Source organism: Drosophila innubila (assembly GCF_004354385.1).
Source record: "Drosophila innubila isolate TH190305 chromosome 3R unlocalized genomic scaffold, UK_Dinn_1.0 2_E_3R, whole genome shotgun sequence".
In the NCBI taxonomy this organism is placed as follows: Eukaryota; Metazoa; Arthropoda; class Insecta; order Diptera; family Drosophilidae; genus Drosophila; species Drosophila innubila.
Genome location: NW_022995380.1, coordinates 10459283 through 10485987, shown reverse-complemented (window position 1 = coordinate 10485987; position 26705 = coordinate 10459283). Strand labels below are relative to the sequence as shown.

General features: G+C 38.3%; 6 protein-coding genes across 8 annotated transcripts; 5 read left to right on the top strand and 1 right to left on the bottom strand.

Annotated features, from left to right (window-relative positions):
• The first annotated feature begins 123 nt into the window (after positions 1–123).
• LOC117789943 (probable serine/threonine-protein kinase DDB_G0282963) lies at positions 124–12331 on the top strand. 2 transcript variants are annotated; one of them, XM_034629154.1, is made up of 5 exons: positions 124–340; positions 1326–1418; positions 8499–8696; positions 10432–10961; positions 11282–12331. In XM_034629154.1, the coding sequence occupies exons 2-5, from the start codon at positions 1371–1373 to the stop codon at positions 11532–11534; spliced, it is 1029 nt and encodes a 342-aa protein (XP_034485045.1). In that variant the 5' UTR covers positions 124–340; positions 1326–1370; the 3' UTR covers positions 11535–12331. The 2 variants fall into 2 exon arrangements, with proteins under 2 accessions (XP_034485045.1, XP_034485046.1); XM_034629155.1 differs by lacking the exons at positions 124–340; positions 1326–1418 and adding an exon at positions 8173–8295.
• A 136-nt stretch (positions 12332–12467) lies between these two features.
• On the top strand, positions 12468–15000 carry LOC117789731 (TRAF3-interacting protein 1). Its single transcript, XM_034628845.1, has 4 exons — positions 12468–12643; positions 12705–12778; positions 13233–13276; positions 13339–15000. Exons 1-4 carry the CDS (start codon positions 12506–12508, stop codon positions 14925–14927), a joined length of 1845 nt encoding a protein of 614 aa, XP_034484736.1. The 5' UTR covers positions 12468–12505; the 3' UTR covers positions 14928–15000.
• Positions 14930–19131, bottom strand: LOC117789728 (protein suppressor of hairy wing). 2 transcript variants are annotated; one of them, XM_034628840.1, is made up of 7 exons: positions 19051–19131; positions 17405–18320; positions 16909–17336; positions 16712–16844; positions 16459–16649; positions 16272–16396; positions 14930–16214 (listed from the first exon to the last, which is right to left on the bottom strand). In XM_034628840.1, exons 2-7 carry the CDS (start codon positions 18284–18286, stop codon positions 15235–15237), a joined length of 2739 nt encoding a protein of 912 aa, XP_034484731.1. In that variant the 5' UTR covers positions 18287–18320; positions 19051–19131; the 3' UTR covers positions 14930–15234. The 2 variants fall into 2 exon arrangements, with proteins under 2 accessions (XP_034484731.1, XP_034484733.1); XM_034628842.1 differs by lacking the exon at positions 19051–19131 and adding an exon at positions 18631–18787.
• A 248-nt stretch (positions 19132–19379) lies between these two features.
• Positions 19380–20327, top strand: LOC117789730 (DNA-directed RNA polymerase II subunit RPB9). The gene is made up of 2 exons (XM_034628844.1): positions 19380–19484; positions 19541–20327. Exon 2 carries the CDS (start codon positions 19546–19548, stop codon positions 19933–19935), a length of 390 nt encoding a protein of 129 aa, XP_034484735.1. The 5' UTR covers positions 19380–19484; positions 19541–19545; the 3' UTR covers positions 19936–20327.
• Positions 20328–20404: 77 nt separating this feature from the next.
• Positions 20405–24025, top strand: LOC117789729 (solute carrier family 46 member 3). The gene is made up of 7 exons (XM_034628843.1): positions 20405–20896; positions 21967–22080; positions 22135–22380; positions 22449–23062; positions 23128–23245; positions 23303–23459; positions 23523–24025. Exons 1-7 carry the CDS (start codon positions 20485–20487, stop codon positions 23635–23637), a joined length of 1776 nt encoding a protein of 591 aa, XP_034484734.1. The 5' UTR covers positions 20405–20484; the 3' UTR covers positions 23638–24025.
• Positions 24026–24557: 532 nt separating this feature from the next.
• LOC117791265 (pro-corazonin) lies at positions 24558–25290 on the top strand. Its single transcript, XM_034630973.1, has 2 exons — positions 24558–24846; positions 24910–25290. The coding sequence occupies exons 1-2, from the start codon at positions 24650–24652 to the stop codon at positions 25193–25195; spliced, it is 483 nt and encodes a 160-aa protein (XP_034486864.1). The 5' UTR covers positions 24558–24649; the 3' UTR covers positions 25196–25290.
• Positions 25291–26705: the final 1415 nt, after the last annotated feature.

The following is a 26705-nucleotide window of genomic DNA, read 5'->3' as shown; positions in this document are numbered from 1 at the left end:
CGTTGAAGAGAGTGGTTGGCAGAGAGAGCGCTAGTGAGCGAACGTATGCAAGCGAGAGAGCTTCCGCCATTCCATTAGCGCTCGCAAGCTTTGACGATCATTGCTGTGCGTCAGTTGGAGAACTCGCTGGAGCTCACTCAGTAGTCAGTTGTTATCGAGCGTTACTTGAAGTTGGTTGGTTGGGCTGTCCACTGCCAGGCTGTGTGTTGTTGTTAGTGTTTAGTATTAGTATTAGTCGTGTGCGCGCTGCGAAAATCTGAGCACCTCAGCCATCTACTCCCCCCGCTCTGCTCGCGTTGTCGCCGCCACTGCCGTCGTCTTTGCTGTCAGTTTCAATTGTGTGAGTGTGCCAGTGACTGCCCAAAAACCAAATTTAACAAAAAAAAAAAAGAGGTTGCCATTAAAATATACAACTACATGTACAAGTGCACATAAACATACAAACATACAGATACATAGAAGAAATCGGACATAAACCGTTCGAGTTGAAGCTTTGGTTGTTGTCAAGCGTCGCGACGTCAGCATCTGTTGCCAAACAACAATTAAATTATTAATTATATTTAACTGTATTTTCTGATATATTTATGTACATAAATACATAACTCTGTGTGTATTCACTTAAAATTAAATACATATTTATATTTTTTGTTTTGTATGCATTTCCATTGTGCTGCGTATACGACAGACAAATTACTTTTTGTCAGACTGAAAATCTTTACAAAAACGTAAAAAATAAATTAAAACAAAAATAATAAATAAATAAGTTTTGTAGATAAAAAACACAACGTCAACTGCAAAAGATCACGAAATGCGGTACACGCGTTGTCGCTTGACGTTGTCGCAGACGGAAAACAAATTCATGTATCCACACACACACATATATACACAGTCCCTCACACAAACACCTCCAAACACCTGTACACGAGTCATAGGAAAAGCCGAACTGGAGATTTGCACAAGTGCAAAGACAAAACGATTTCTTTGCCGTTTTTTCTATTTCTCTCTCTCTCCCTCCTCTTTGGCCTTGGTTAATAAACAAAAGCTGCAACAAAAAAATATTTGTAATTAGATGCGGTAATATGTAGTAAATTATAGGATTTAAATATTTATTAAATAGGGTACAAAAAGTACAAAAATACTCGGGTATCTCTATAGAGACAGAATCCAACTGAAAGCTCGTGAGAAACGTGAAAAAATTCAAAACAATTGATAAAGAGAACAAATTAAACGAAAAACAAAATAAATATATGAGCGATAAGTGAGAGTGAAGTGAAAATAAATACATACTATATATTTATGTACATATTTTATGTTTTTATATGCAGATTATTTTTCAAAACGGAAGAACAATAATAAACAACAATCCGGAAATGGATTACATTGTAAAGGCCTACAAGGACTGGAAATTGCATTCGCAAGTAAGTTGACAATAGCAACAATTATAATAAAGAACATGATTAAAATAATATATCGCTCATTTACTTCAATACTGTCATTACTCAAAAAACGGCAATATGAGAAAAACGATTTAAATTTAGTACCACCTGTACGTAAAGACAGGAATTAGTTTGACTCTTACATAAAAGTTGAAAAATATAGTAATATGAGAGTTTAACACACTATAGAACAGGACATAAAAAATATTTCTACATCATTAACTCAAAAATCATGTGTTTTTTTTTTTAGTTGCGACAGCCTAGAAGTAAATGAGCGATATATATAATTTATGGGAATATTCTGGGAATTTTTGGGATTGGGTTAGGTTAGGATTAATGTGCGATCGTTAAAATATCGCCGGGCAACAAACTTTGTATAGTGTTCTGGGTTAAGTTATAGGGGGAATTCAGTTAAATGCAAGTGCCAACAAAACAAACATCGCGCTGTCTTATGAATGAATGAAAGATCAAACAGACGCCTCTCTTTATCTCTCTCTCTCTGTTTCTTAGTCTTTTTCTTTGTCTCTCTCGATCGAAATACATATTGCAATATATATATAGAAAGCACTATGAAGTCACGCCAGCTCGCGGTCGTTAGCTCTTTTGGCCAATTCACTTGAATGTATGTATGTGGCAACCACATAATAGCCCGAAACAGAGAATAAAGGCAACAGAAACAGAGTCTGCGTCAGAGCCAAGATCTATTCAAGAGAGTTTTGTTAGCGCTGATGAAACTGTAGCCAAAGTGCTTAACCGCATTTAAAGATTTCAGTCAGAAGGCAAACAGTTAAAAATAATAAATTATAATTCTCATGAAACATGATCATGTCGAAATAGTCTCGCATTACCCAAGAAGAAAAATAACCACGCTGCCACCAAAGTGTGCAACATGGTTGATGTTTGCCTCGGTGTGGCTTGAATCGTGCCTCAGGCTGTCGTTGTGGCTGTGTGCCGGCTGTTGCTGTTACTGTCGATCGTGGCCAACGAACCAGCCGATGAGTAAGCTGCCACCATCGCATACATATGTATGTACATCTGGCTAAAAGCAGTCAGCCAGTCAGCAAGCCAGCAATGCGGCCAACTTGTGCGACTCTGTCTGAATTGCAAATGAGTGCACGAGTGAATAAAGCCAAATGCATTTTTGTAGCCGTCGTTAATGGTGTTGTTATTGTTATATTGTAATTGTTGTTAGCTGCTAATTAGGCCAATGCACAGCACTGTTCAACAACAACAACAAAAGAACTCGCTTTGTTGGTCGCTTTCCGATCTAAAAATATCCTTAGCCTTGAGCTGCTCCTCGACGGGTTCAATGGCCACAACCAAGCCCAGACGAAAAAGATCGAGCCCAATCCCAAGCCAAAGTTGCGGCTTAAGTGGCAACCCGTAGGCCGGTTTTTGCCACAGAGGTCTCCATTTTGTCGCATTTGAGGTGCGTTGCGTTCTTGTGGCTTGTTGCCTTCATTAGACAGCCAAATACACTGAAAGAAACCACGTAATAAGAACTACATTAAAGTTGAAAACAGGTTTAGTGGTTTGTTCAAATTAAGCTGTTTCAACTAAATATTTGCACACAATTTCAAGTAAAAAAGTCAAGCTTACCTAACTAAGCCAAATCGAAATATTTATTCACAAAGTTTTTAAGATCGCAAAAGGAATGCAAAAACATTTGTTGGTGTTCCTAAAACCGACATTGATTGCTTTTGGGTGTCAACATACTTGTTAAAAAATTTGCTAAACTTTTATATTTGTTAAAATTAATTTAAAATCAATAAAATACGAACTTCTAATATATCAAAAATTAATAATTTTGATTAATATGACTTTGAAAATCTGACAATTCAGAAACACTGATACTTTTCAAAGGCAATTGTAATTAACTGCTCTAGAGTCTAGAAAATTGTTGAACACGCCTGCAATATGTTTGATGATTCTTTAAAACTATAAGGCTTTTATCATACTTTTAATGTCTTAAGGAAGGTTGCAAGTTAGAGAAGCTTCACTGTACGTGTATTAATTAATGCTCATATTCGAACAATTTAAACTGTCTGTCTGATTGTCTGCCCTGCCCTTCAGTTAACAGTCGCAATGAGGGCAACTTGAAATGCTAAACAGTTTACCTTACAAAACATGGTTATCTCTGAATATTATACAAAACCTTAACATTTCAGTTAGCCATTAAATGTGCGGGCCACTCTGCATTTGAAAAGACCATGGTATGAGGCCACTCCCCCTAACCATTACCACTTCCACTCCCACTTTCAATCGACACCTACGATAATTAGTTTGTGTGTTGGCTGATTTGCATTTGATGACATTCTTCAAAAATAAGTCACAAATGTAGGTGCAAAAAAGCCCACAATGTTACGGGGAAATGCCAAAGAGTGACTAAGTGGATCTTCCATTTTATAGAGATGTTAATAAGACTGGTTCATCCCCATAACATGACAATTTCTATCGATTATTATTTCCTGCTGCATTTTGACACTCAACCGGTTTACCTCTCAGAATTCTAGGTATTATCATTGTCGTAGTTATGTTTTTTTTATCTTACCTATGTATATGCTTTATATAGGTTTTTTCTGTGCTTATTGTTAAACCGGTTGAGGGGATTATAACGAATAGTCCACAAAAGTCTACAGGTTACATTCTGAAAATCGATTATGTATTTGTATATTGAGAGTATAATTTGACGCACATACAGAAGAAATAATCCATATTGAGAATGAAAGAAAAACAAGAAATAGAATAAATAATCATATTCCCACGTAGTTATCGCTTATTTACTCAATCTGAAAACCTTGACAGGTTCCAATAGAATCATGCCATATCATAAACGTGTTTTTCTTTGATTACAAGCGACACTTTCTGAGTACTTTTTCTTTATTTAAGACTTATAAGACATTTTTCTTTGTTTAAACTGATACTATATGGGATCAATCATGTTTTAAGCTACTAATAAATTCACATATTGGTTATAAATAAAGTGTGTAGCTTTGACACCTCTGTCGACTCGACTAAGAAAACATTCGCAATCTTATCTGCAATTCGCTTTGGCGACCAAAACAATCGCTGGCGTTTTAACTGCTAACAGCGGATCGCTCTTTATATAAAAACAAAAGTCTAGAGAGGTGAATAAATCAAAATTAGAAACATTCTACGAGTATGATGGTTCCTCTAACGATTTAATGTCGAAAATTAATTAAATTATCCAAACAATCAATCATTCTTTCAAGTGTAGCGTCATTAGAGGAATATAACTTGAATTTGCATCGCTTATGGAGATTGATAATATCGTTATCTGAATATATATACATATTTATATACATAACTTCGAAAGACTCAATTAGTCTCAAAAGCTAAAGGCGCTAGCGTATAATTTATTTATATATTAAATATATAAATATACACTTACTAATATTATATTTAGCTGCTAGGTAAATGGTTTTACCGCATATCTATATCTATATTCATATTGATATTGTGTACGTATGTAATGATTGTTTTTGTACCGCAAAACCCGCAAAAACTGCTAAATTGTGAGACACAATTCTGAATTCTACGGGACATTGAAATGACTTCTGAAGCAAGTAAATATTTCTAACTTGAGAATATCGTAGAAAGTCACGTTGATTATAATATTGCATCGACAATACAAACTAATATTGCGATGACGTTACCCTCGATTGGACAAACAAAATGTTCAAATACTTAATAAACATAGTCTTATATCAACAATATGAGTACTACGAGTATTCAGTAAGAACTCATCCATTAAATTTATCAGAAAATACGTATAAATAAACGTAATACCACTTGAAAGTCCACTTTACTTACGGCAAGGGGCTTCAGGTTTTCAAGTGCAAGTCGGTTTATATAAGAAAAAAAAGTCGATACGTGAAGACATTTTAAACTGGGGGTATTACAATATAAAATCCATGATAAAAGACATTGACTTAAAAAATCAACCAGCTGATAGTTTTTTCTTGTGTCTTGCGAATCATATGGTTCAAGGACAAATATCGTTTCTAGTACAAGTATAAGTAATTCACTTGTTAACCGAGTAGTTTAGCTCGTTGACAATTTTATTCTAGTACTCGTATCTTGAAACGCCGTTATCAGTTAATTAAGCATGTAACCCAGAAAACATTTCAACTGTCTGTTGATAGTGATACAGCAGATACATATGTATATACCTATTAACTTGGGGAGACATTCATAAAAATTATAAAAAATAATGCTGATATTACTACAACTTTTCTATATCTAAAATTGATACATATGTGTTAACTTTCTTATATTGCGTGTCAGGCACAATTTGTTTTGGTTTCTGGGTCGCTTCGTTTGTCGTTGTTGCTTTTTATCAATTTGCAATTTCCTTTTTTGTTAGTTTTAATTAATACTAAAGATAGTGCACAATGGCGATGTAGACGACATTACTACCATAAAGTAACTGTTACTTAAATCTAACCTTCACTTATAATTTTTGTGCGCTTGCACAATTCCATAAATTTTGACATACTTACATAAACAACAACAACAGCAACATCAACGGCAACAACAAATTGAAATAGATTGCAAGCGATATCATTAAATTTATGGGTATATGCCATACGAATATTTATGATTGTTACTGTCGAAAGCGGTTCGATTAACTTAGCGACTTTAATTTGGCCTTTCCATTTGGCTCTGAGAGTTGCAATTAAATGCTTGACTGACCTTCGAGTGATCTCTGAAGTTCTTTGGCTTCCATCAATTTGGCACAAAAGCAACACCGTTGCCAACTGGCCATAACCGGAGAGGAGACAAGTAAATGAGTCACATGCGAGATGTGAGATTCGGTTGACTCCAATCTGATTGATGTCTGTCTGATGTATCTATTTAGCGTCTCTTAATCTGAATCTGTCCGAAATCACAGACAAACACTGCGCCATATTCGAGTATAAACAATTAAAGCAACAACAAATAATTAGCATATCAAATTGAAGTCTTCTTCTTGTCTGAGTAAATAAACACAATTGCAAAAAGATCCCATCAAATAAACGTTTCTTGGCTCGGTGATTTCCCATCAAAAGATCGCATCACAAATCACGATCATTAAGTCACTCGATGGGTGTAATTTGTGCCGGGAATGGTCAATTTTAAGAGCTTTCACAGCATTATAAATAAATATACGATATGTGCAGGCGTGTATATACAATAAAGTATATATATAGAAATTTAGCAAACTTAACTGAGGGAAACCCGGCGCGTGATCAGTTTGTGTGATCTTATGCATGTCAATGACCGTATTTCTAATACATAGATATGCATATAGTATGTATTTGTGTATATACAGTATCTATGCGAAATTTAGGTGAAACTGACGACAAACAAGTTGCTTGCGTTGCGCTTATCAGTTGCGATATATTAGCAAACATAAATAAAGAGTGCTCTCTCTCTCTCTCTGTCTATCAATATTTATATACACATAGTATCTGCGCATATTGTCATTGCAGAAAAGACAGCGACAACTTGTTGTTGACCTTAACACCACAGCCAGCTGCATTTACATGCACACTTACACAGATTCAGAGGTGCAAAAGTTCTTTGTAGTACTATTTAGTAGCCAAGGAAGTAATTAATTGCATTTAGCCACGTTTGTAATTGCTGCAATAATATTATAAATTGTAAATATATGCAGATATCATTTATAAATATATGTCTATAGTCACATGTTAATTAAAAGTCATGCCGGCAATTCGTTCGCTAATTTCCATAAATGTACATATGTGCGACATATGCAGCAGCTGTTGGTGTATTTGTTGTTTGTCTTTGTTGACTGGGTCGACATCGAGTTGCTTTGTCCAAACAGGTTTAAGCTTAACAAAACACCAACAAATTACATTGAAAGGTGTTTACGTTGTTGACTATCACGTGAACAAAAATTATCCGCTCTCGTAAGCAATAAAAACAGTAGTTGCAAATTAGCATTCAGCATAAACAAAAGACAAACAAACACGCGCTCCCTTGTAACAGTTGCAGCTCTGCATATTTTGCAATATCGATAACATTCGCAGCGATGGTTCATTGTGAACGCAGGCGAAAGCTGTGCCGTGACACGACGTGCTTTGCGTGAGAGCACGACAATCTCCAGTTTGCATTGAACTGCTGCCAGCTTAGCTATTTAATATCTAGCTCTGGCTAGAAATAACTTATTTTTCTCTAAAGTTGGCAGCACTTGTAATATTTCTAACCCGTTTTTTGTTGCGACATGATTGTAAAACAAGCTGGCAGCACTGAAACTACATTTGGATTCACTGCTGCCGACTTTTTAAAGAACTAAATAGCTGTTTCTGGCTAAAAACTGCAAATGAGGAGTAACGCCGTTAAATTTTCTACCCTAAATATACCAGACATTTGTGGTATATCAGATGGTAATTAGTAAATACCGAATTTGTGTTAATTAGAACGCGTTATTGGTCTTGTTTGGCAACACTGGAAAATTTAAATTTATAAAATTTTTCTAGCAAACTAATTCTGAAAATAGCCAGATCTGGCTATAAAATGGATAAGTTGGCAACAGTGTTTGGGAGACAGCAACAACAAAGACAACAACAACTTGTAAACACGTAGTAAACGGAACTGAAAATCAACGGAATCGTATGGGAACAAATACAAAATCAAAGTTAATTTTTTTTGAAAGTGTTTGTTGTACAGCAACAATTAAAGTAAACTAAATTTAAAAAGTGAAGGTACTCAATTTATGCAATGAGTGCTAAGGCAAACTAAAATGCAATTCGAATTAGTTGAATTGTTGCAATTGTATTGGTTTTGATTTTCGCTTTGCTTGACTGCAGTTACAGTGAAGGGGGGAATTCAGGTGAGTGTGAGCCTAATTAAAGCATCATTTATATTTATAGTTACATAGATTGCTATTTATCTATATAATATGTCTACGTTTATAATTGTAAATGTATGTTACGCCATTACAATGACGACATCACAGTAGTTTGAGTATTTATTTTCTGAGAGATAGAGAGAGAGAGACTTTCACCTTTCATTTGTTTACTTGTTTAATTGCAGTTTCAAGAGATCGTGCCTGATATGGATGACACCGAATTCATGTTCAACGAAAAGCAATCGATACGCGACTCTTCCCGCACCCTCAAGAAGTACGGTAGTACCTGCTGCAACAGCATGAGAAACAATGAAATCCTTATACGACACACCGTGGAAAAAACGGATACATTACAAGGAATTTCCTTAAAATATGGCGCAACGGTAAGCGGCAAATATGTGTGAAGTATACGATGCATTTCACTTGAACACTTTTCATACTTACTACATTCATCTATCGATTTAAGCTAGACAAGCTGGAAGTTGACCTCCCCCGTCCACCCTCCACCAACTTGCCCCATGCAGCACCCATAAAATAAGCCCCAATTGCCCTGCATATGTATTTGTGTACAACTTGCAATGGCTTCTTTATGTCGTGTGGCACGCAATTACTTTAAATTTGAATGCCATCACAAATGTCAACCAAATATGAGTTTTATCGATTTAATAATCAGAACAAATGCTTAAGCTCAAAGCAAATGTCAAATAAACAGTTTCTTGTGATACCCTTTCAGAGGGTATTATAAATTTGTCAGACCCCATTTAGTAGAAATATATATGATCAGGACTCCAAGCCATGTTCATCTGTTTCTATGCAAATTGGTCTCTTAGTTTGGAAGATATTGTAATTTATTAGTTTTATTTTGAGATATCTTGAGTTAAAATTTTTACCAATCTCACAGATTACGATTTATTTATCTTTTGAGATTTCTCAACAAATCTTACATATTGTGTATTTGGTATTGTCTTTTACCTTCTGATCATATTTTGCTTAAATCTGACTACTAGCTTTTAAAAATCTCAAGAAATATCACAGATTATAGTAGCTGCCATAGGAACGATTAAATGAAAATTAAATACAAAGCTATGCTAGTGTAATAAATCCTCGTCTTGCCATTTTGTCTTGATTTTCTTTCATAATTTATAAAAAGGCCCACACCTGTACCCGAGTCCATCGAGTGAGTGAGTCGTTACAGTGACTTGGGTAAATAAGATAGCATTACACTTAAGATATTATATCTTGGCTGATGGGAGGGGGCGTGTACATACATACATCACTGCAGAACGGGGCACGGAACGACCGCTTGTCTAGCTGCTTATCAGTTGAAAGTGTGCTTATCAACAAAACTAGCAGCAGCAGAAGAAGAAGATGAAATGCTGCAAGCAAATATTCAGATAATAGAATTTATGTGCATAAGAGTCACGCGTGGAATGAGACGAGTCTTGACTAATATTGAAGCAGTTGTTGTTGTGTCAACAATTTTAGCCAGGTTAAGCGATAAGCTCGAGTTTGTGCTTCTTAGCGAAGGCTGAGAATTGATTTTGGACCCATGGTTTCTTGGTAAAGTGCTCTTGGAATTCTTATTAATTGCAATTTTGGTGAACGCTTTTTTTGGAAACAAATTTATTCTACCCAATATATAGGATCATATATAAATTTGATTATTTACTTAAGCTTGTAACTAACATGACTTTACCTTTATATTTGTTCGGATAATCAACGTATTGCGGTTGGGAAACCCGCATAAGATTTAACAAAAAGATTAAAAAAAATATTTGGAACTATTAATGTATAACGATATCGATTCTTTATTTATTGGTTAGATTAAATTAATGCTAAACTATTTTAACTACTAAATTCACAAAATAAAAAAGTTAAAGTATCTTATACGATTATCTAAATTTTAAAAAGTATTTGTAGACTTGAAGAAGATTGTTAGCGGCATTTGCCTTGTCACTGGTTTAATTAATGAAGTGAATCGCATGTATGTATGACCATATACGGTCTCTGTCACCACAGCTATCCATCAATCAATCAATCAATCAGGTGCCACTCAAGCAATTGCAAATAACTGACGATATACTTGCAATAAATTTATATGTTTGATATGCATTTCAGACGGAGCAAATACGACGCGCCAATCGCCTCTTTGCCTCGGACAGTTTGTTCTTGCGTCAGTTCCTGCTGGTGCCAGTGGAGAAGACATCACCCTACTATCTGCAGGCAAATGGTGGGGAAATGCTTGCCGATGCACTTGCCTCTCCGCCCACCACACCGGATGCCAACGTGCAACGTGAGGCGCTCAACAATGCTAACAATTTAAGTCAAACAAATAGCTATAATAGCGGCGGCAGCAGCAACAGCTGCAACACCAACATCTCGAGCAGCTCGTCAAGCACACGTTCCGGTCCACTGCACAGTGCACCACGTCCATATTCGATTGCCGGTGAACTGCTCGTCCAGGGCAGCGATGAGGATCCTGCAATGATGAACAATCATAATGCGTGCAGCAGCAAGCAGAGCAAATCTCTGGACTCTGTGGCAGCCATGTCGCCCGAAGAGGAGAATCGCAAGTGTATGAATGACTTTCTCAATAAGATAGACAACACTATTTCCGAGTCACGCAAATACGTCGAGCGTTCCAAAGAGTAAGTATACCCAGAATAAGCATATTCACTTTTCTTTTGAAACAACATCCAAAAATACTCAAAATCTAAAAATTGTAAATAAAATAATGATTGAAATCAAAAACAGATTGCAATCAAATTACTGTCATCATTGGCATTAAATTGATTGCAGACTTAAATCAATATAATCAAAATAAATGTAGTTCTATTTGATTTTAATCAAAAAAGGTTTCAAATCTTTATATAAATTATGCAATGGAGTTGATTGCCATTTACAGCTTACAGCTCTGCTATATTGATATGCCTTACTAACTGGTTTTATTTGTCTCCTTCCTTTGCAGTCTGGTCAACAGTCAGAGCGATGCGGACATTTGCATCAGCGCCAGCACTGATGTATTTCCGCAGCGTCGCAATAATCAGCTAAACAACTCCTACAAGAACAACAACAATCGTCCTCCGCATCATCAGCGTCACAGTTCGACGGGCAGCGGCAACTCGGACACAGCGCAGCTCCTGAACACAACACAAACGCGTCGCGTGCAGAATTCACTGAAGCGTCTCGAGAAGCAACAGGATGATTTCTTTGAATTGTAGCAGCTTGTCGAGACGTCATTGGATATAACACAAGCGCTACGTCGTTAGATCTAGTTTAATTACTGTGAATGAAAGATAGAGAAAGAGTTAATTTTACAAATTGTTTTTAATTGCTGCGCATTGAGGGAGCAAACACGAAATGCTGCACTAAATGTAAATTATATACTACATACACATACATATATATATATATACGTACACTACCTTTATGATTAACGAAAGAAAAAAAAAAGAGGAACCTATGTTATAAGCGCTGCGCTATTTAAACCTGTACTATATACTACTACATACTATCGTATGATACGACGACTCAGTTGTCGAATGTTTTGATCTTATTGTTAATCCAATTGTCAGCCCTTTGTAATTGCCGCCAATTTGCTTGCAAAGTCTGCCCCCGACCCCGCCTATCTTCCTATGTCTCCCCTTACACCCTTTATTATGATTACTTTTTGTATGACTAGCTTTAATTACTCGTTTAATTTTAAAACTTAGTTATGAGAGAATTATTAATCTTAATTCACAATAGCATAGAACTATGTAACACCTAAATGACTGCTCTTTGCATTATCGATTGGCCACTATTGACTATTTATTTGTTTAGCTAACAATAGTAATTAATTTAATGTGAATTGTCTACACACAAAACCAGTTTGTGCAATCGAATTCCATGTTCAAACTCGTTCGTTCACACGCCCATCCAATCCAGCCGCAAAACCTTTCCTAAGGCCAAACAAACTGCAAAATCAAGTTGTATTAGAAGATTTTATAACTAAAATAAAGTAAGAATGTGTTAGAAATGTGCCAACTGTTATTATTTCATTCAAAGGAATTCAAGGTGGGAGCATGCGCATTAATAGCTCCTGATTCCTTATTGGTTTCATGTTGTCAGGACAACGAAACAACGGGCCAAACAAACAATATTAACAACAATTTTCATCTAAGCTTTTGGTTGACAGTTGACCAGTTTAAAGATGTCCGACCAGGAACTGGATGCAGCCGTCATAAAGGCAACCCAACAGGCATTGGGAAAGTTCATAAAAAAGCCTCCCCTAACGGAGAAACTACTGAAAAAGCCTCCGTTTCGTTACTTAATGGATGTTTTCAATGCGGTAAGGCACCACAATCTTTTGTCAAAGACTCCCGAGATTACATTTGTGTATACCGATATAGTTTATTAAGCAAACGGGCTGTTTTGAGGGTCTATATTCCCCGGAGGAGCAGCTCTTTGAGAACATTAGCGATCGGTAAGTTATATACATACATATATATATTATATTAACTACTTTAGTAATGCTTTTGCTATTTCAATAACTGTAAAGAAATAGTGCTAATGAATGTACACTGAAAAAAGTTATGCTAACGAACAAATTCTGCACGAATAAAATTTTGGAATATAATACTTGAAAATTTTTTAAAAATGAAAAAAAGTAGGTAACGAAAAGAAAATGGGTTTCATTTAAGAAAAAAAAATTATTTTACGTTAACAATTGCTTTAATTTGTACCTGATTTTTGTAGCCCATACAATTATTTAAAACAAATATTTATAATTTTTAAATGAATCTAGCTTATGATTTGTTATTTTATGATTTTAAGCTAAACTCTTAAATAATGGCTCGATTTAAAAAGCATGGGTTTTTCGTAATTATTTGATAAATTTTGTAACACTGATTCCGATCCAAACATATATATTTTAACAGCAATGATAAGGCACGGTTTCTGCAAAAGATGATAGATGTGACAAGTGAGTGCTTAGAAAATTATAGATTTGAATTGAAGGTTAATATATAACTGACATTCCTGTAGAGCTCACCACAAAGCTGGATCTCAAAGTGCGCACCTCGAAGATTGTGGCTGGCCACGAGGCAAAGTTGACCAATGAACTGCTGCAGGCGATGGCTAGCGTGGCGGAACAGCGTCTGGAATGGAGGGATGCACTGCAGCAGGTTCTCGGTGCTGATAGCCAGCTGGCAAAGTCCAAGTCTCCGACCAAAGCAAAAGAAACCAAAACCACAAGTAAACAAATATCACCAACTGGCAAGGAGGATGCAGTGCAGCGTCGGGAGAAGCGTATATCACCGCAGGAGCAGAAGCTGCGCAAGGCCACAGAGCAGACAGCCCGTACCACGCCTCCTGTGAAGGACAGGGTTCAACGCAGAGCGAAACCTTCTCCGGAATTGGAAGCCAAGTCGAAACTGAGCAGGCAGAGCTCCAAGCAGAAGAGTCCTTCGCCAGTGAAGCCCACAGCAAAAGTTAAGCAACAGACTTCAACGGAAAGTGAAATAAACTCCATGTCACCCTCCCCAGCTGCTCCTCCGCCCGGCAAGGTGGCGTCACCAACATCCTCAACCAAATCCCGTGCTGAGAAGAGTCCACCGCCCAACGTACAGCCTGTGGCTGCTGTGGAACCCATTAAGGAACCCTCGCCGACATCAACTACAGCTGTGGAATCCTTGCCAAATACAGAGCCAGAAAGCCGCAAATCCTCCAGCAAAAGTCGACGCTCTAGCGGAAGTCAGCGACAGGCGCCGCCTGAAACGGAGTCAAATGAGTTGCCAAAGGCAGCCAACGAGGTCAGTGAACCACCGACAACGACACCCACTGTTCCAGCTTCGGATTCCAACAACAATAACAGCAGTGAAACAAAGAGGGAACGGGAAGGAACCTTTACGCGTGAGAACTCCAAGGAGTCCAATGGGTCAGTAACTCGTCCACGCACCTCGCTACGTCCGCCTAGTGCACGGCCAGCATCAGCACGTCCTGGAGCACCTCGACGACGAAATGTTGAGATTGTCTTACAGCCAAATGATCAGGTTAAAATGTCTGGCATCAATGTGAAGCTGGAGACATTCGGGGACTTTGATGACGATGGCGAGAACTTGGTTATTATTGAAGATGCCAATGCCCATGACATCGAGGCGGGGGCCACAGAAACGCAGCTCGACATGGACGCCCATCAGGGTCGGTTGGTGCAACAAATCCTGGAGACACAAAAAGAACTCGTGCAACAGAGCGGCGATACCGGCAAGGAGGAGCAACAAAAGACACAAAATCTGGCAGCTCGTCAAAGCTCAGCGAGGCAGATGAATGACCTTCGGGATATAATACAGACATTAACCAAGTCGGTGAATCCGCTGGGCAAACTAATGGACTTTATACCCGAGGACATCGATGCCATGCAATTGGAGTTGACCATGTGGCGGGAGACCTACACTCAGGCTGCTGCGGAGCTGAAAAGGGAAAGAAACCTGACGGCATCTGCAACGGAGCCCATGAAGCAGCAGCTCCTGACCACCGAGGCCAGCATAGCCGAGTACAAGGAGCTGGTCGATGAGAGTCGCCACAAGATCCTGCAGAACAATGAGCGTATACTGAAGATGCTGTTGGAACAATAGAGTTGTAATTTGAATATTTATTGTATTCATGTATATTTAATAAAATAGTATAGTTTAAATAACGTTATAAAAAATAGAACTATAACGTTTTTATGTTGTAAATAACAGTTAATGGGTGGTACACTTGTTTGCTAAGGTCACTTAGTGTTCAAACCAAAGCCGAAACATGCTTAAATCTTAATCTTTACAGCGGATGCATTCAAATATCATTAGATTTAAGTGTAGAGTTGTTAACCAAATTGTGAATACGCTTTCAACATATTTACAAACGTTATTCTTCAGTTAAAGCATGCTGTCTACTCAGGAATCAAGCCTCAGCTTCAACGGCATCCAGTCTCTTCTCCTTATCGGACTTATCAGGCTCCTGATCTTCACCCAATACCAGATCCTCGTCCTGATCTTCATCACCCAGCACATACTCAATAACCTCGTCAATTGGGAAGTTATTTAGCAGCGCCTTGATCGAATCATTATGAATGACAACTGTGAACAGGAGCTTGACATATTCGCGCATGCGGCTGCCGTAATCCAACTCGGCATAGCTCTCTCCTCCCTTGGCCAGATCGTGGCCACAGTTCTCGATGACCTTGCACAGTACAGTCTCCTCGGAGCTATTTGGCCAATCGTATTTCTTAAGTGTTTGCGGATCGACGAGCATGTCGATCAACTTTCCAATGTTCTCCTTGAGTTTCAGATCCGCTTCGGTGAGCACCTCGCCGGTGAACTCATCCTCGCTTGATGGCTCCTCCAGATTATCAGCAATGGCAGCTGCCAAGCTAGCAGCCAGGGATTTGCGCTGCTCCTTCTTGACAACCGGTGAGACAGCCGGGGACTGCTTCTCCTTAGAGTCGGACTTGACCTCACTTACAGCAGGTGCCTCGGTCGCGCTGGCTCCCTCCAAAGGCAAAATGGTGTAGACTTCATTCTCTAGCATAATGGTCTGTGCACTTCCATCTCCCTCATCCACCAGGAACTCACGAACCACAACGCCATTGCCATCGGTTTTGCTGGAGATGAGCGAGCCTGCCGATGTGTTTGCTGGTGCCACTTCCTCATCCGCCTCCTCCACTTCCTCATCATCTTCCACTTCCTCCTCCACCACAATGGTCTTTTTAGCTTTACGTTTAGCAGGTGGCCCTGTGCCAAAGATATCATCCGGATCGCATTCGTGCACGTTGCGTATATGATTTCGCAGGGTTTCGGTGCTATCAAAGTTCTTGTCACAGATGGCGCAGTCCGTGCGCTCGATCATCTTGGCAGTGCGCTTGGCCCGAGTTGGTTTCACAGCTAAAGATAAAAAGATTATCATAAAGCCGTAAGAAGAGATATTAGCAAAAGACTTACGCGAATGATCGCCCGCATCAATGTGCTCCTTGAGCAATGCGCTGGTGCGGAAACTACGTGGACAATCCAAGCAGCCAAAGCCGAGACGCTTCTGACGTGTATGCTCCCTAAAGTGGCGCTCAAGTCTGAGATAGAAAAAGAGCATTAATATCTGTATAAAAATGAGAGTAATGCGAGAGAAACTTACTGTTTCTCTGTCTTAAATTTTTGGGTGCACGAGGAGCAGGGAAAGGGACGCAGATGCGTCTTGGAATGCGTACGTAGCTGTGTCGCTTGGATGAAGCTCTTGCCGCACTCGGGACACTTGTGTGGACGCTCGCCAGTGTGTCGCTTCATGTGGCGATTGAGCACCTCTTTGACGGCAAACGATTGATTGCACTGCAGGTCCAAATAAAATATAGAGTTAATAAGGAACAATAAGAATATCATCAGTTACATACCACTGTGCAAGTGTAGGGTTTCTCGCCCGTATGATAACGACGATGCTTCTTGAGTGCCACCAAGGCTGAGAACTTCTTGTCACACAGATCGCAGTCGAATGGTTTCTCACCAGTGTGAGTGCGTATATGAATGCTGCAATAAATCACAGAGGATTAGCAAGTCAGTAACCAGTTATTATTCATACGAAAGGACTCACTTGAGCGTAGAGAGACTGTAGAAGCAGTTCTTGCACACATGGCACATGTATTCCGGCTTCTTCACCACCTGAGTGCCCAAGTGCTGCTTGAGATGGGCCCGCAAATTGTCCAGGCGATAGAAGACACGATCGCACACCTTGCAGCTCATGGTATCATTTTCGTTGGCCGAGCACGAGGAGTACTTTTGATGGCGCTTTAGATGGTAGGAGCGAGTAAAGTCCTTGCCACAGATCTTGCATGCGAATGGCTTGCCACGCGACTGATGCTGCTCCTCATGCAACTTCAACAGGGCAGCGCTGCGCAGCTTCGCATTGCAAATGGAGCAGGGGAAATCATTGAGCTCGGAGTGAGTGATGAAGATGTGACGCTCATAGCTGGTCTGGGTCTTAAACGACTTGGGACAGTCTGGACAATTGATGTGGCCAAGCTAAGGGATTGTATAACAGCTCATATTAGACATAATCTATTGGAATTGTGCGTATGTGTGTTAGTTACATGAAAAGTGTCGTAGCTCTCGCTGCAGCAGAAGCAGATGTCTTTCTTCTCCATGACCACAGCATCCTTTTCGATTTTATCCAGATTCTTAAGCATGTCCGCCTTGCGCAGATGATAGCCACTGTCATAGCGACAGAATTCCAGGTGCTTCTTGAGGCTCTTAACGCGTCGGAATGTCTTATAGCACTTGCCGCACACGTGCTCCACCATTTCCTTGAGGTCGCTATTGTTGCCACTTTTGCGGTTAGGACTGCCTTCACCCAATACATCGTCCTCATCGTCGTCATCTTCCTCAACGCCGGAGACAACAAACTCATCGTCATTTGCTTTGGCTGCTCCCAGCTCAATGTCATCATTCTCGGCAAGTATAAAGTCAATAGTATCCTCATCCTCGATCACAATGCTGGTGGTGTTGTCCGCCTTACTGCTCTCGCTTTTAATGGCCTGCAGTACATAGTGATCCATTTTCTTCTTTTTGCTGGGCGATGTTTTGATCTTGGTCGTTTCCACCGGGGTGGCAACCACCGCAGTGCGCTTCTCGTTTAATATCTTGACACTTCCGGTGGGACTTACAGTTTTTGTTGTGGATCGTTTGTCGCCTTTGGGAGTGCTTGTGGCTTCATCATTGTTCAGTATTTTGATGCTTGTGCGCTTCTCCTGCTTAACACGGGGCGTGGAGACTGATGCGGCCTTGCTTCCGCCTTTGGCTGCCGCATCATTGAGCAGTTTCATGCGAGTACTGGGTCGCTTCTCCTTGGCAGCTACGACTTGGCCAGCGTCCAGTATTTTGACGACAGTTTCATCATTGCCACTGGGAACAGGAACAGAGACGACGGTTGCCTTAGGGGCGTCAGTCATTTTGGCCTCCTTGTTGGTGCTCATTGGCTCGAAGTATGTACAATCGGTTCGCAGGACTCTGTGAAAGATGAAGGATGCCAAGGATCAGTAGTGTTGCGTAAGATAGCCTACTTTTAGGCTCGTGATTTAATTAAATCGATCAGTTTGCCAGCGTCACGTCAGCAACGCCTAGAAGCAGCGCACAATAAAAATGGCGTCGTCATCGACTGATCGCGAGAGAGAGAGCGAGAGCACGCTACGTGCTGACTGATGGACAAAAAGAAAAAACGAAACGCAAAGCAACGCAACAAGTTCGCTCGCCTCTTGCTGTGAAAAATATATTTAGGGTTGAAAATAATTCTAAAACAAAATTGAAAATTGTTGCATACTTTTCAATATTAAATATTTCTGTTGCCGGCTTTAAAGGAAATGTGGTCAAATATTTTATTTTTACTAGCACTTTTATGTCAATTACTTGTAATATTTCTCTTTTTAACTCTAATTACATTTGAGTTACACACTCGCACGCTCACTACTGTAGTTGTAGTTTTCTCTCTAATTAAATGTGAAACTTGCGTCAATGAAAGTCGTTCGCCGATCAAGACCGACTGTAACGAAGTGCAACAGAAACAGAAATATGGGACAACTACATGCAAGAGCGAGAGAGATAGCGAGGGCTTATTATTAACTCGTAAAACTTTGTTGATCACTCTGACTAAATACGAAAATTGTATTTCAACTTATAAGTAACACAATTTAAGAAATCATCGAATAATTAAAATTTATGTTTATTTACCACAAATACCTACAGTTTGAACCACGAGCGCTGGCACGTAATGCGTATACAATGGCGTTGGCGTCTGACAATTCACAGTTTTCGTAAGCATTTAATCAGCTGTTCGATAATTGCTTAACGTCCCTGTCTTTCGCTTTCAGTTAAAACTTATCGATTGAATACAATGCCGATTTCGTTAATAAATTGGCCCGGTGCGGACTTCAAATGTGAAGTTATTTTAAGTTAATCAAGTTTACAAAAATTCAGTAAAAATATGCAATATTCTAGTTTCAAAAATGTGCCAAAGATCATATATTTGCCAAAAAGATCCCTTTGGAAAATTTTATTCGACGGTCTGGCAGCCCAAATAAACGGCAACATTTGTTGCCAGGTGGCAACGTCTTGAACTTAATAATTCACAATAAATAAATACAATTTATAATATCCACTAATTGCTGCATTAATCAGGTAAATTTGCATGGCTACTAAACGTAAACAGTTCATTTATGCTGTGGTTATTACAGGGACAATGGCTGCTTTATTCGACTCCGCTCATACAGAAGGACCCGGCTTTGTGGGCATCCGTTTCTGTCAAGAATGCAACAACATGCTGTATCCCAAGGAGGACAAGGATAACAAAATTTTGATGTATGCCTGCCGCAATTGTGATTATAAACAGGAAGCGGACTCCAATTGCATATACGTAAACAAGATTATGCACGAAATCGACGAACTGACGCACATAGTGCCCGATGTTATATCTGATCCCACGCTGCCCCGCACCGAAGACCACGCTTGCCCCAAATGCACGCATCGTGAGGCAGTCTTCTTTCAGGCGCAGACTCGACGTGCCGAGGAAGAAATGCGACTCTATTATGTGTGTACAAATCAGAACTGCACTCATCGTTGGACTGAGTAAACACAATGCTCGTCTTACACGCCGGTGAATTGCACATCATTGCGCAATTCCAATTAATTTTAAGCTTATACAATACATACACATTTATAAAGTTTGTAAACTAAGTAAGTTCGATAGCTCCATTGGACATTGACCGGTTATATGTAGTCCTGACATTGAACTGACGATTTTAGAATGCAGCCGCGCATATTTCTCATTCACTTCTCATCATGTAAGCATTTATATTCATTGCAAGATTTAATTAACAATCAATGCTCTTTCTGTTTGAGCGGAGATACAGAGAAAGACAGAGAGAGAGTGAAAGAGAGAGTCGCATGCAAATTTCTAAGATCGTCACAGTGACATAATTCAATATCTACCAAACAAAACGAAATAAAAATAATACAACAATTAATAAACAAGTTTGAAGTGCGTATCAAGCTGTTGCTCGAACACAACTGCTCAACAGACGACAGTTTGTTGTTAGAACTTGGCGCGACATGTTGATTAACATGTAGAATCTGCTAATAAAAAAGGCAAATACTTGTTTGAAATCAAAATTGTGCTAAAATGGCAAAAACAAATATTTCTGATGGGACGGCAGTTCGTCCACGGGAGCCCAAGACTAACTATTTTCAAAAAATCTGGCATTATCGACAATATTTGGTGGTCGAACCGTTTTTCTTTTTCTATGCCGCGGCAACCTATTTGAATCAAATTGCATTGCGGAATTTTCCGCTTGAGAAGGCGTGTCACATTAATCTTGGCTATAATGCAGACACATGCACTGCCATGTTGGACAAAGAGTTGTTTAACATCACATGTCCGGAGGACTTAACGTTTGAAAATACAACATTGGGTCCATCTCTTGAACAGAAAACGCTGGGAATCAAATCGTTAGGCTTCGATTACACGGTTTGCAAAGCGGAAGTCGAGTCGCAGATACTAATCGCCGATGTGTCAGGAAAGCGTGCGCCAATAGGTAATTAGAATTATTAAAATATTCTATAAATAATTTTATAATCGTGAAGTCAATCATTTCTAGTGGATTCGCAAGGAACCCGAAAATCCATGTATTATTTTTTGCATTCCTGTAAACTTAAAAATTAAATCATAGGGAGAGCTACATCCAAATTCTTTATAGAGAATTTCGACAATATAAGTATTAATTTCTAGTTATTAATTTACCGAAAAATTTCAAGTGCAACCAGTTTTGAATCTTCGCATTCCAATATTTCATCTTTCAGGTTTGGTAAAAATAAACCCCCAATAGCTTACAAATTACTTAGCGTTTGGTTGCTTCACACAATAACATGTATGTTTTACCAATATATATAATTTATACAGTAAAGGTAAATTACCAGTTGGCGTTGTTCGAACATTTAATTGCAATCATTGGTTTGTTTTCTCTCACGAATTCTCTAAATTCTTTAAGCTATCATAAGTATTTTTTTTATATTGTCGATTAAATTTTAGCTAATGCGTGCTTAGTATTCAACTTTAACTCTTAAATCATCATAAAATCGTTAGAGATCCAAAAACCGGTTCGTTTCGCTGTTTTTCTTTTAACCTTTAAGCGGTCCACCGTCAAGACAAAAAAGGTTATTTTTGAGATGTGTTTGGGCTTTGAGAATTGTAGTATTTCGCCTAAGTATGCAGTTGATTAAAATTGTCAATAAAATATTAATTGAGTTGCATTGCATCCGCAATGCAGATGAAACAGAACTTTAATAAATTTTTGCGATGACTATTCATTGTCTTGATCATTTAATGGTCTTTTAATGCTAAAAATATTTAAATTAAGGTCGGCTTCATTCACTTAAATCGATTATTACAAAACAATTTTTTTTATTCAAGAGAAGGTTTTTTTTTTTAATTAAATGTGAACAATAAATCGAAAAAATTTCTGAAAATTTAAGGGATTTTGTTCTACAGTCGTGTCTGGTTATATTGAAAACCTTAATTTTAACATATTTTATACAAAGCATGAATAAATTAAACAGACCTTTTCAAAATTAGCTGACTACACTTAACCAATCCCGTGTCTTTCAGCCGCTATATTCCCACTGATTATATTGCTGTTCGCTGGAGGATGGTCAGACAGATACAACAAGCGTAAACCTTGCATGATATTGCCCATCGTTGGAGAAGGTTTATCTTATGCCGGTAAGTATCTACAAGTAAACTAAGCTTCCAGTTATAATCTCAAGCATTTTACAGGTCTACTCATTTCGGCAATTTTCTATGATATTCTTCCGATGGAGTTTGGCGCATATATTGAAGCTATTGTGCCTGCACTTTTTGGTGGTCTCACCTTTTGTTTGATGGCTCTTTACAGTTACATCACTATAGCAACGCCAGAGGAGGATCGAGTCTTTCGCTTTGGCATCTTTGCTATGTTTGTGACCGCTTTGCCATTCCTAAACGTTATTAGTGGACCTCTCTATAGGACTCTTGGCTATAAATGTAAATTGAATTGTCTGTTAAGTATAGTCAGTGAATTTATTATAATTCTTTTATTTCGTGTCTTTTAGTGTCCTTTGCATCGGCTCTCGCTTTTCAAGTTATTGCCATACTCTACATAATTTTCTTCATAAAGGAACTTAAGCCTAAGGAAGAAAAACCAACTACGGAATCAAGTGGAGGTAATTCACAAATACAGAGTCATGCAGCTGACAATATGGCATATGAGACAACAAACTTGGATGAGTTGCCGGTTAACAAGAACGTTAACTTCAAGTTGACACCACAGTTGGAGCCACCTAAGGTTGATCCACCGGCCGTACCGCAACCGCAACGACGCTCCCTGTTAAAGGAACTCTTCGATCCAACGCTTCTGATGGACTGCATCCGGTTTCCACTAGTCAAACGAGAGAATAATGGTCGCATGCTACTGATTCTATTGATGTTGGCTTACTTTCTGACGGTTGGTCCTGCTGCAGGGGAAGGCGAATATTTTTATACCTTCACCTTGAAGAAACTCAACTGGAATGGTGACAAAAACGGCGTTTTCAATGCAGTATCTGGAGGCTTAGCTCTTATAGGCACATTCGTTGGCACTGCAATTCTCAGTAAAATGATGAAATTTCCTGATTCATTGATTGGAATGATCTCCGCCCTCGTCATCGTTATATCTCGCTTCATATATGTATGTATGATAAAATTTGAATAATTTTTTATTTTGATTATTATTATTAATTTGTTATTTTACAGGCCTATTCGTACAACACCGCAACCTTTTATCTTGCCACTGTGTTTGACATGTTTGCCACCTTGCGTGTAATTGCGATCAAAACAATTGGATCCAGTATTGTTGCTGGCGATGAGCTGAGTAAGTCAATGTTATTGGTCAACTTATTAAGTCATATTTCATGTGGCATCTTTTAAGGCAAAATGTATTCCATTTTTGGCATCAGCGAACCCATTGGCCAGTTCATATTTCCGCCCATCTACAGTGCGATCTACCAATCTACCGTCGACTCATTTCCGGGCGCCTTCTTTCTCTTTGGCGAAATCTTCTACATACCTAATGTGCTGGTCTTCATGTAAGTAATATCGTAATCAAATAAATATATTAATTACATATAACTTTCCTCTAATACCTTCAGTCTCTGTTATTTTGTGGTACGTCGTCGAAAGGCTAATGATAGTTCCGTGGAGTTGGCACAAAACAACGAGCGAAATGGACAGACGAATTCCGGAACCGAGATTACTAGTCTTTAAACTATTTTTGTACATACATCATTGCGGACGGCAGTCCGCGCTAGTGATGAAATATACAATACACTCAATATATTTAACATACAAAAGTACATAGTCAAAGGCTGGCTTAGGCTAAGTGTAAATTTGCTTCTAAGTATAGAATTTTACGAAGCCAGTTGACAGATTTGATTGCTTATTTCTGTAAGACACGTTGATACCGCTTGAAGCGCTGGGCAGATGGAATCACAAGAATCACTAATACATAAATGACCAGCTGACCTAAAAAGTGTACATAGATTTCAATAGTTTATTGTGCTCGACTAGAAGGTACGCTCTCACAGTTTTGAAAAAAAGAGTTACTTATGATTTTAAATTATATTTATCTTATTGTGTCTAATTTGTATTAAAATGAGACTTCAATTTAATTTATATCAAAAAAATTAAAAATAAAAGTGTATAATTTTCCAAGATAACTTTTTCAAAATGAATATCTGGGAGTTTTCATTGGCCCAGGTTGAAATTTAATAAACTCTTCACCTCTTATTTGCTTTAAGGGTGTATAAAAACCAGAACCCTTTTACTTTAACTATCGTGCTGTGCTTTACGCCTGAGAAGAGTGTTGTCTATTCTTACGCAGTGGCAATTTTCCAATCAACAAATGCATTCAATTTGATCAACCAGCCGGGAGTGGTGGGCGTGGCATGGCGCGTGGGTGTTAAATGCCACCTTGGCTACACATGAAAACAATTGCCAACTAATAATCTCAGTTAATCTGCATGTGTGTGTGTGTGCCTGGAAGGCAACTTGCAACTTGCTGCCCCTTGTTTCGTTTATGGCCGTGAGATTTTAGCGAAATTGCTCTTTGGTTTTGCCTCCTTCGATATAAAAGGACTTTCTCGGGACCATTAACGGCTCAGAAGTTGTTTCGTCCTGGTTGTGTGTAGTTTGGCCAGAATTATTTCAGTCTCTAGACAAGTGTTAAATCTATAATAAAACAAGTTTGTCGGCTGAGACCAACGACCATTCTACATCCATGTTGCGCCTCTTGCTGTTGCCCCTCTTTCTCTTCACTCTGTCCATGGTCTGTATGGGACAGACATTTCAGTATTCCCGAGGTTGGACCAATGGCAAACGTGCACCGCCTGCAACGGTTTTGACCAATGGTCACAATCTGGGCCTATTGGATCTCTATGATATTCAAGATACGCCCAATGACCGCAAACTGGAACGGTAAGCTAAGCATAATTAAGTTGAATTGTAATGAAAACCTGTTTAATCTTTCTTTCGAGACAGTTGTCTTGTCCATCTGCAGCACTTTGTTGGAAACTCACTTCCACATCGTTCCTTCGCCAATGGATTGGCCTATGATGGAAGCAGACCCGACCCAGAACCAGAAATGCGCAATATGAACATTCGAACTAGACCCCATGCCAATGCCAACAATAATAATGATAACAATTTGTATGGAAACTCCAATCATCATCAATCGAGCGAACTCTATGATGCATTAAATGCGGCTGTGGCTGCTTCTTCTCCAGGAGGTGACTCGGTGGATACCAGCGATTATGGAAAGCATTAGACCAACCAAATGAAATCTGTTTGAAAACGATTATTTAATTGTTATTAGCAAAAAGTGCTACAAAAAATTACAAAAAAAAGATGATTATGAATATTGCCAATTCAAAGTGAAATTTAATCTGGTTAAAATTTTAAGTGATTTGAAAAACCTTGATAACAATAAAGTTAAAAATTTTATAGTTCACATTATTGAGTCTCTAAAGGGTTCTTAAACAAAAACAAAAAAACATAAAATTTGTTTATTTTCCTGAAAAAAGCTTGATAAAATGAGTCGAATAATTCCAATAAATGATTTTCAACAGACTTAAAAGAACGCTTTCAATTTTTCAATCACTATTTTATTTGTCTGCTTAAGTGGTAGGTGGCCTTCCTACAAGTATCAACTTTTAATCCTTAGTCAAGTTGGAAGTCTTGTGCCGGGGATTATTTAAGGTACTTTTATAGCTCTCAAAATTTAATGCACGTTTAACTTTAAAGTAGTTACCAAAGTCATTAAAAAATTTAACACCTATAATCTACATTCTGAGCTCAAGGAGATTGAGAAAAACTTGCATCTTAAATTATAACAAGATTCATGCCTATGATTAAACGCTTTATCAGAGCCTTATGTGGAATTCATACCAGTCGGACGTTTTTCAGTTTTTACAAGATGAAAATACACTTGGAGTTATGACGGTAATTTAATATTTGCTCTTAATATCGGGCAATATTTTCAATATTGCTTGAATTTTCATGATAATTAATTATTATTAAAATTTTTTTAAAAACATCTTTTTTAAGCTTAACGGTTAAAAATATAACAAAACGTTTTTTTGCGGTAGGTTGTTGCATAAGCTAAATTGGTTGAAGTTTGTGCTTTGGCTTATGTGGCGCCATCTTCTGTTTAGGTCAACCATTCGCATGCCATAACCGCTTGCTGCCATTGTGATATACTTCGAAACGGGTACGAAGCCGTAAGAAATTGTACTTTTGAATAATATTCGCATATTTGGCACGCTAGGGTAAAGTATAAAGTAAGTATATATATTCCTGATCAGCATCAACAGAGCAAGTTCTCAAAATTTTTTGTTCTCATAGATCTTTTTTAAAATGATTGTTTTGTGGCGCCACCTCTAGTCTGCTTTGCAAGCCTTTGTTATTGTCGCTGTCAACTTTGACCATATTTTTTGTTGTTGCAATTTTAAAATTTTAAATTGCAAGAACAATTTAAATAAATTGCTTAAAATTCGCTTTTAAAAATTCTAGTAACCTCCGTATTTAGATCTAAAAACGATAAAAATCTTCTGTAAAATATACCATTTTTTTAAACTGCACAAAATGATAGAAAATAAGCGTTCTGTTTCGTATGTTATAAAAAATGTGAATGTATTAATTTGTAAGTTAATGTTGTTATTATCTGTATATTTATTTTAAATTATTATAAGTACATTTTCGAACCGCTTGAATGCAAGTGGTTTGTAATAAGATAAGCCTTTCCCAATCATGTATTATATGCATAAAATATTTGCAAA

Coding starts and splice junctions, on each gene's coding strand:
- LOC117791265 (XM_034630973.1), top strand. CDS start 24,650: ATGTTGCGCCTCTTGCTGTTGCCCCTCTTTCTCTTCACTCTGTCCATG. Junction 24,847..24,909: donor AATGACCGCAAACTGGAACG/GTAAGCTAAGCA, acceptor CTTTCGAGACAG/TTGTCTTGTCCATCTGCAGC.
- LOC117789731 (XM_034628845.1), top strand. CDS start 12,506: ATGTCCGACCAGGAACTGGATGCAGCCGTCATAAAGGCAACCCAACAG. Junction 12,644..12,704: donor TAATGGATGTTTTCAATGCG/GTAAGGCACCAC, acceptor ATACCGATATAG/TTTATTAAGCAAACGGGCTG. Junction 13,277..13,338: donor AAAGATGATAGATGTGACAA/GTGAGTGCTTAG, acceptor ACATTCCTGTAG/AGCTCACCACAAAGCTGGAT.
- LOC117789943 (XM_034629154.1), top strand. CDS start 1,371: ATGGATTACATTGTAAAGGCCTACAAGGACTGGAAATTGCATTCGCAA. Junction 1,419..8,498: donor ACTGGAAATTGCATTCGCAA/GTAAGTTGACAA, acceptor GTTTAATTGCAG/TTTCAAGAGATCGTGCCTGA. Junction 8,697..10,431: donor CCTTAAAATATGGCGCAACG/GTAAGCGGCAAA, acceptor TATGCATTTCAG/ACGGAGCAAATACGACGCGC.
- LOC117789729 (XM_034628843.1), top strand. CDS start 20,485: ATGGCAAAAACAAATATTTCTGATGGGACGGCAGTTCGTCCACGGGAG. Junction 22,081..22,134: donor AGAAGGTTTATCTTATGCCG/GTAAGTATCTAC, acceptor AGCATTTTACAG/GTCTACTCATTTCGGCAATT. Junction 23,063..23,127: donor TTATATCTCGCTTCATATAT/GTATGTATGATA, acceptor GTTATTTTACAG/GCCTATTCGTACAACACCGC.
- LOC117789728 (XM_034628840.1), bottom strand. CDS start 18,286: ATGAGCACCAACAAGGAGGCCAAAATGACTGACGCCCCTAAGGCAACC. Junction 16,845..16,908: donor TACAGTCTCTCTACGCTCAA/GTGAGTCCTTTC, acceptor GATTTATTGCAG/CATTCATATACGCACTCACA. Junction 16,215..16,271: donor TGATGCGGGCGATCATTCGC/GTAAGTCTTTTG, acceptor TTTTATCTTTAG/CTGTGAAACCAACTCGGGCC.
- LOC117789730 (XM_034628844.1), top strand. CDS start 19,546: ATGGCTGCTTTATTCGACTCCGCTCATACAGAAGGACCCGGCTTTGTG.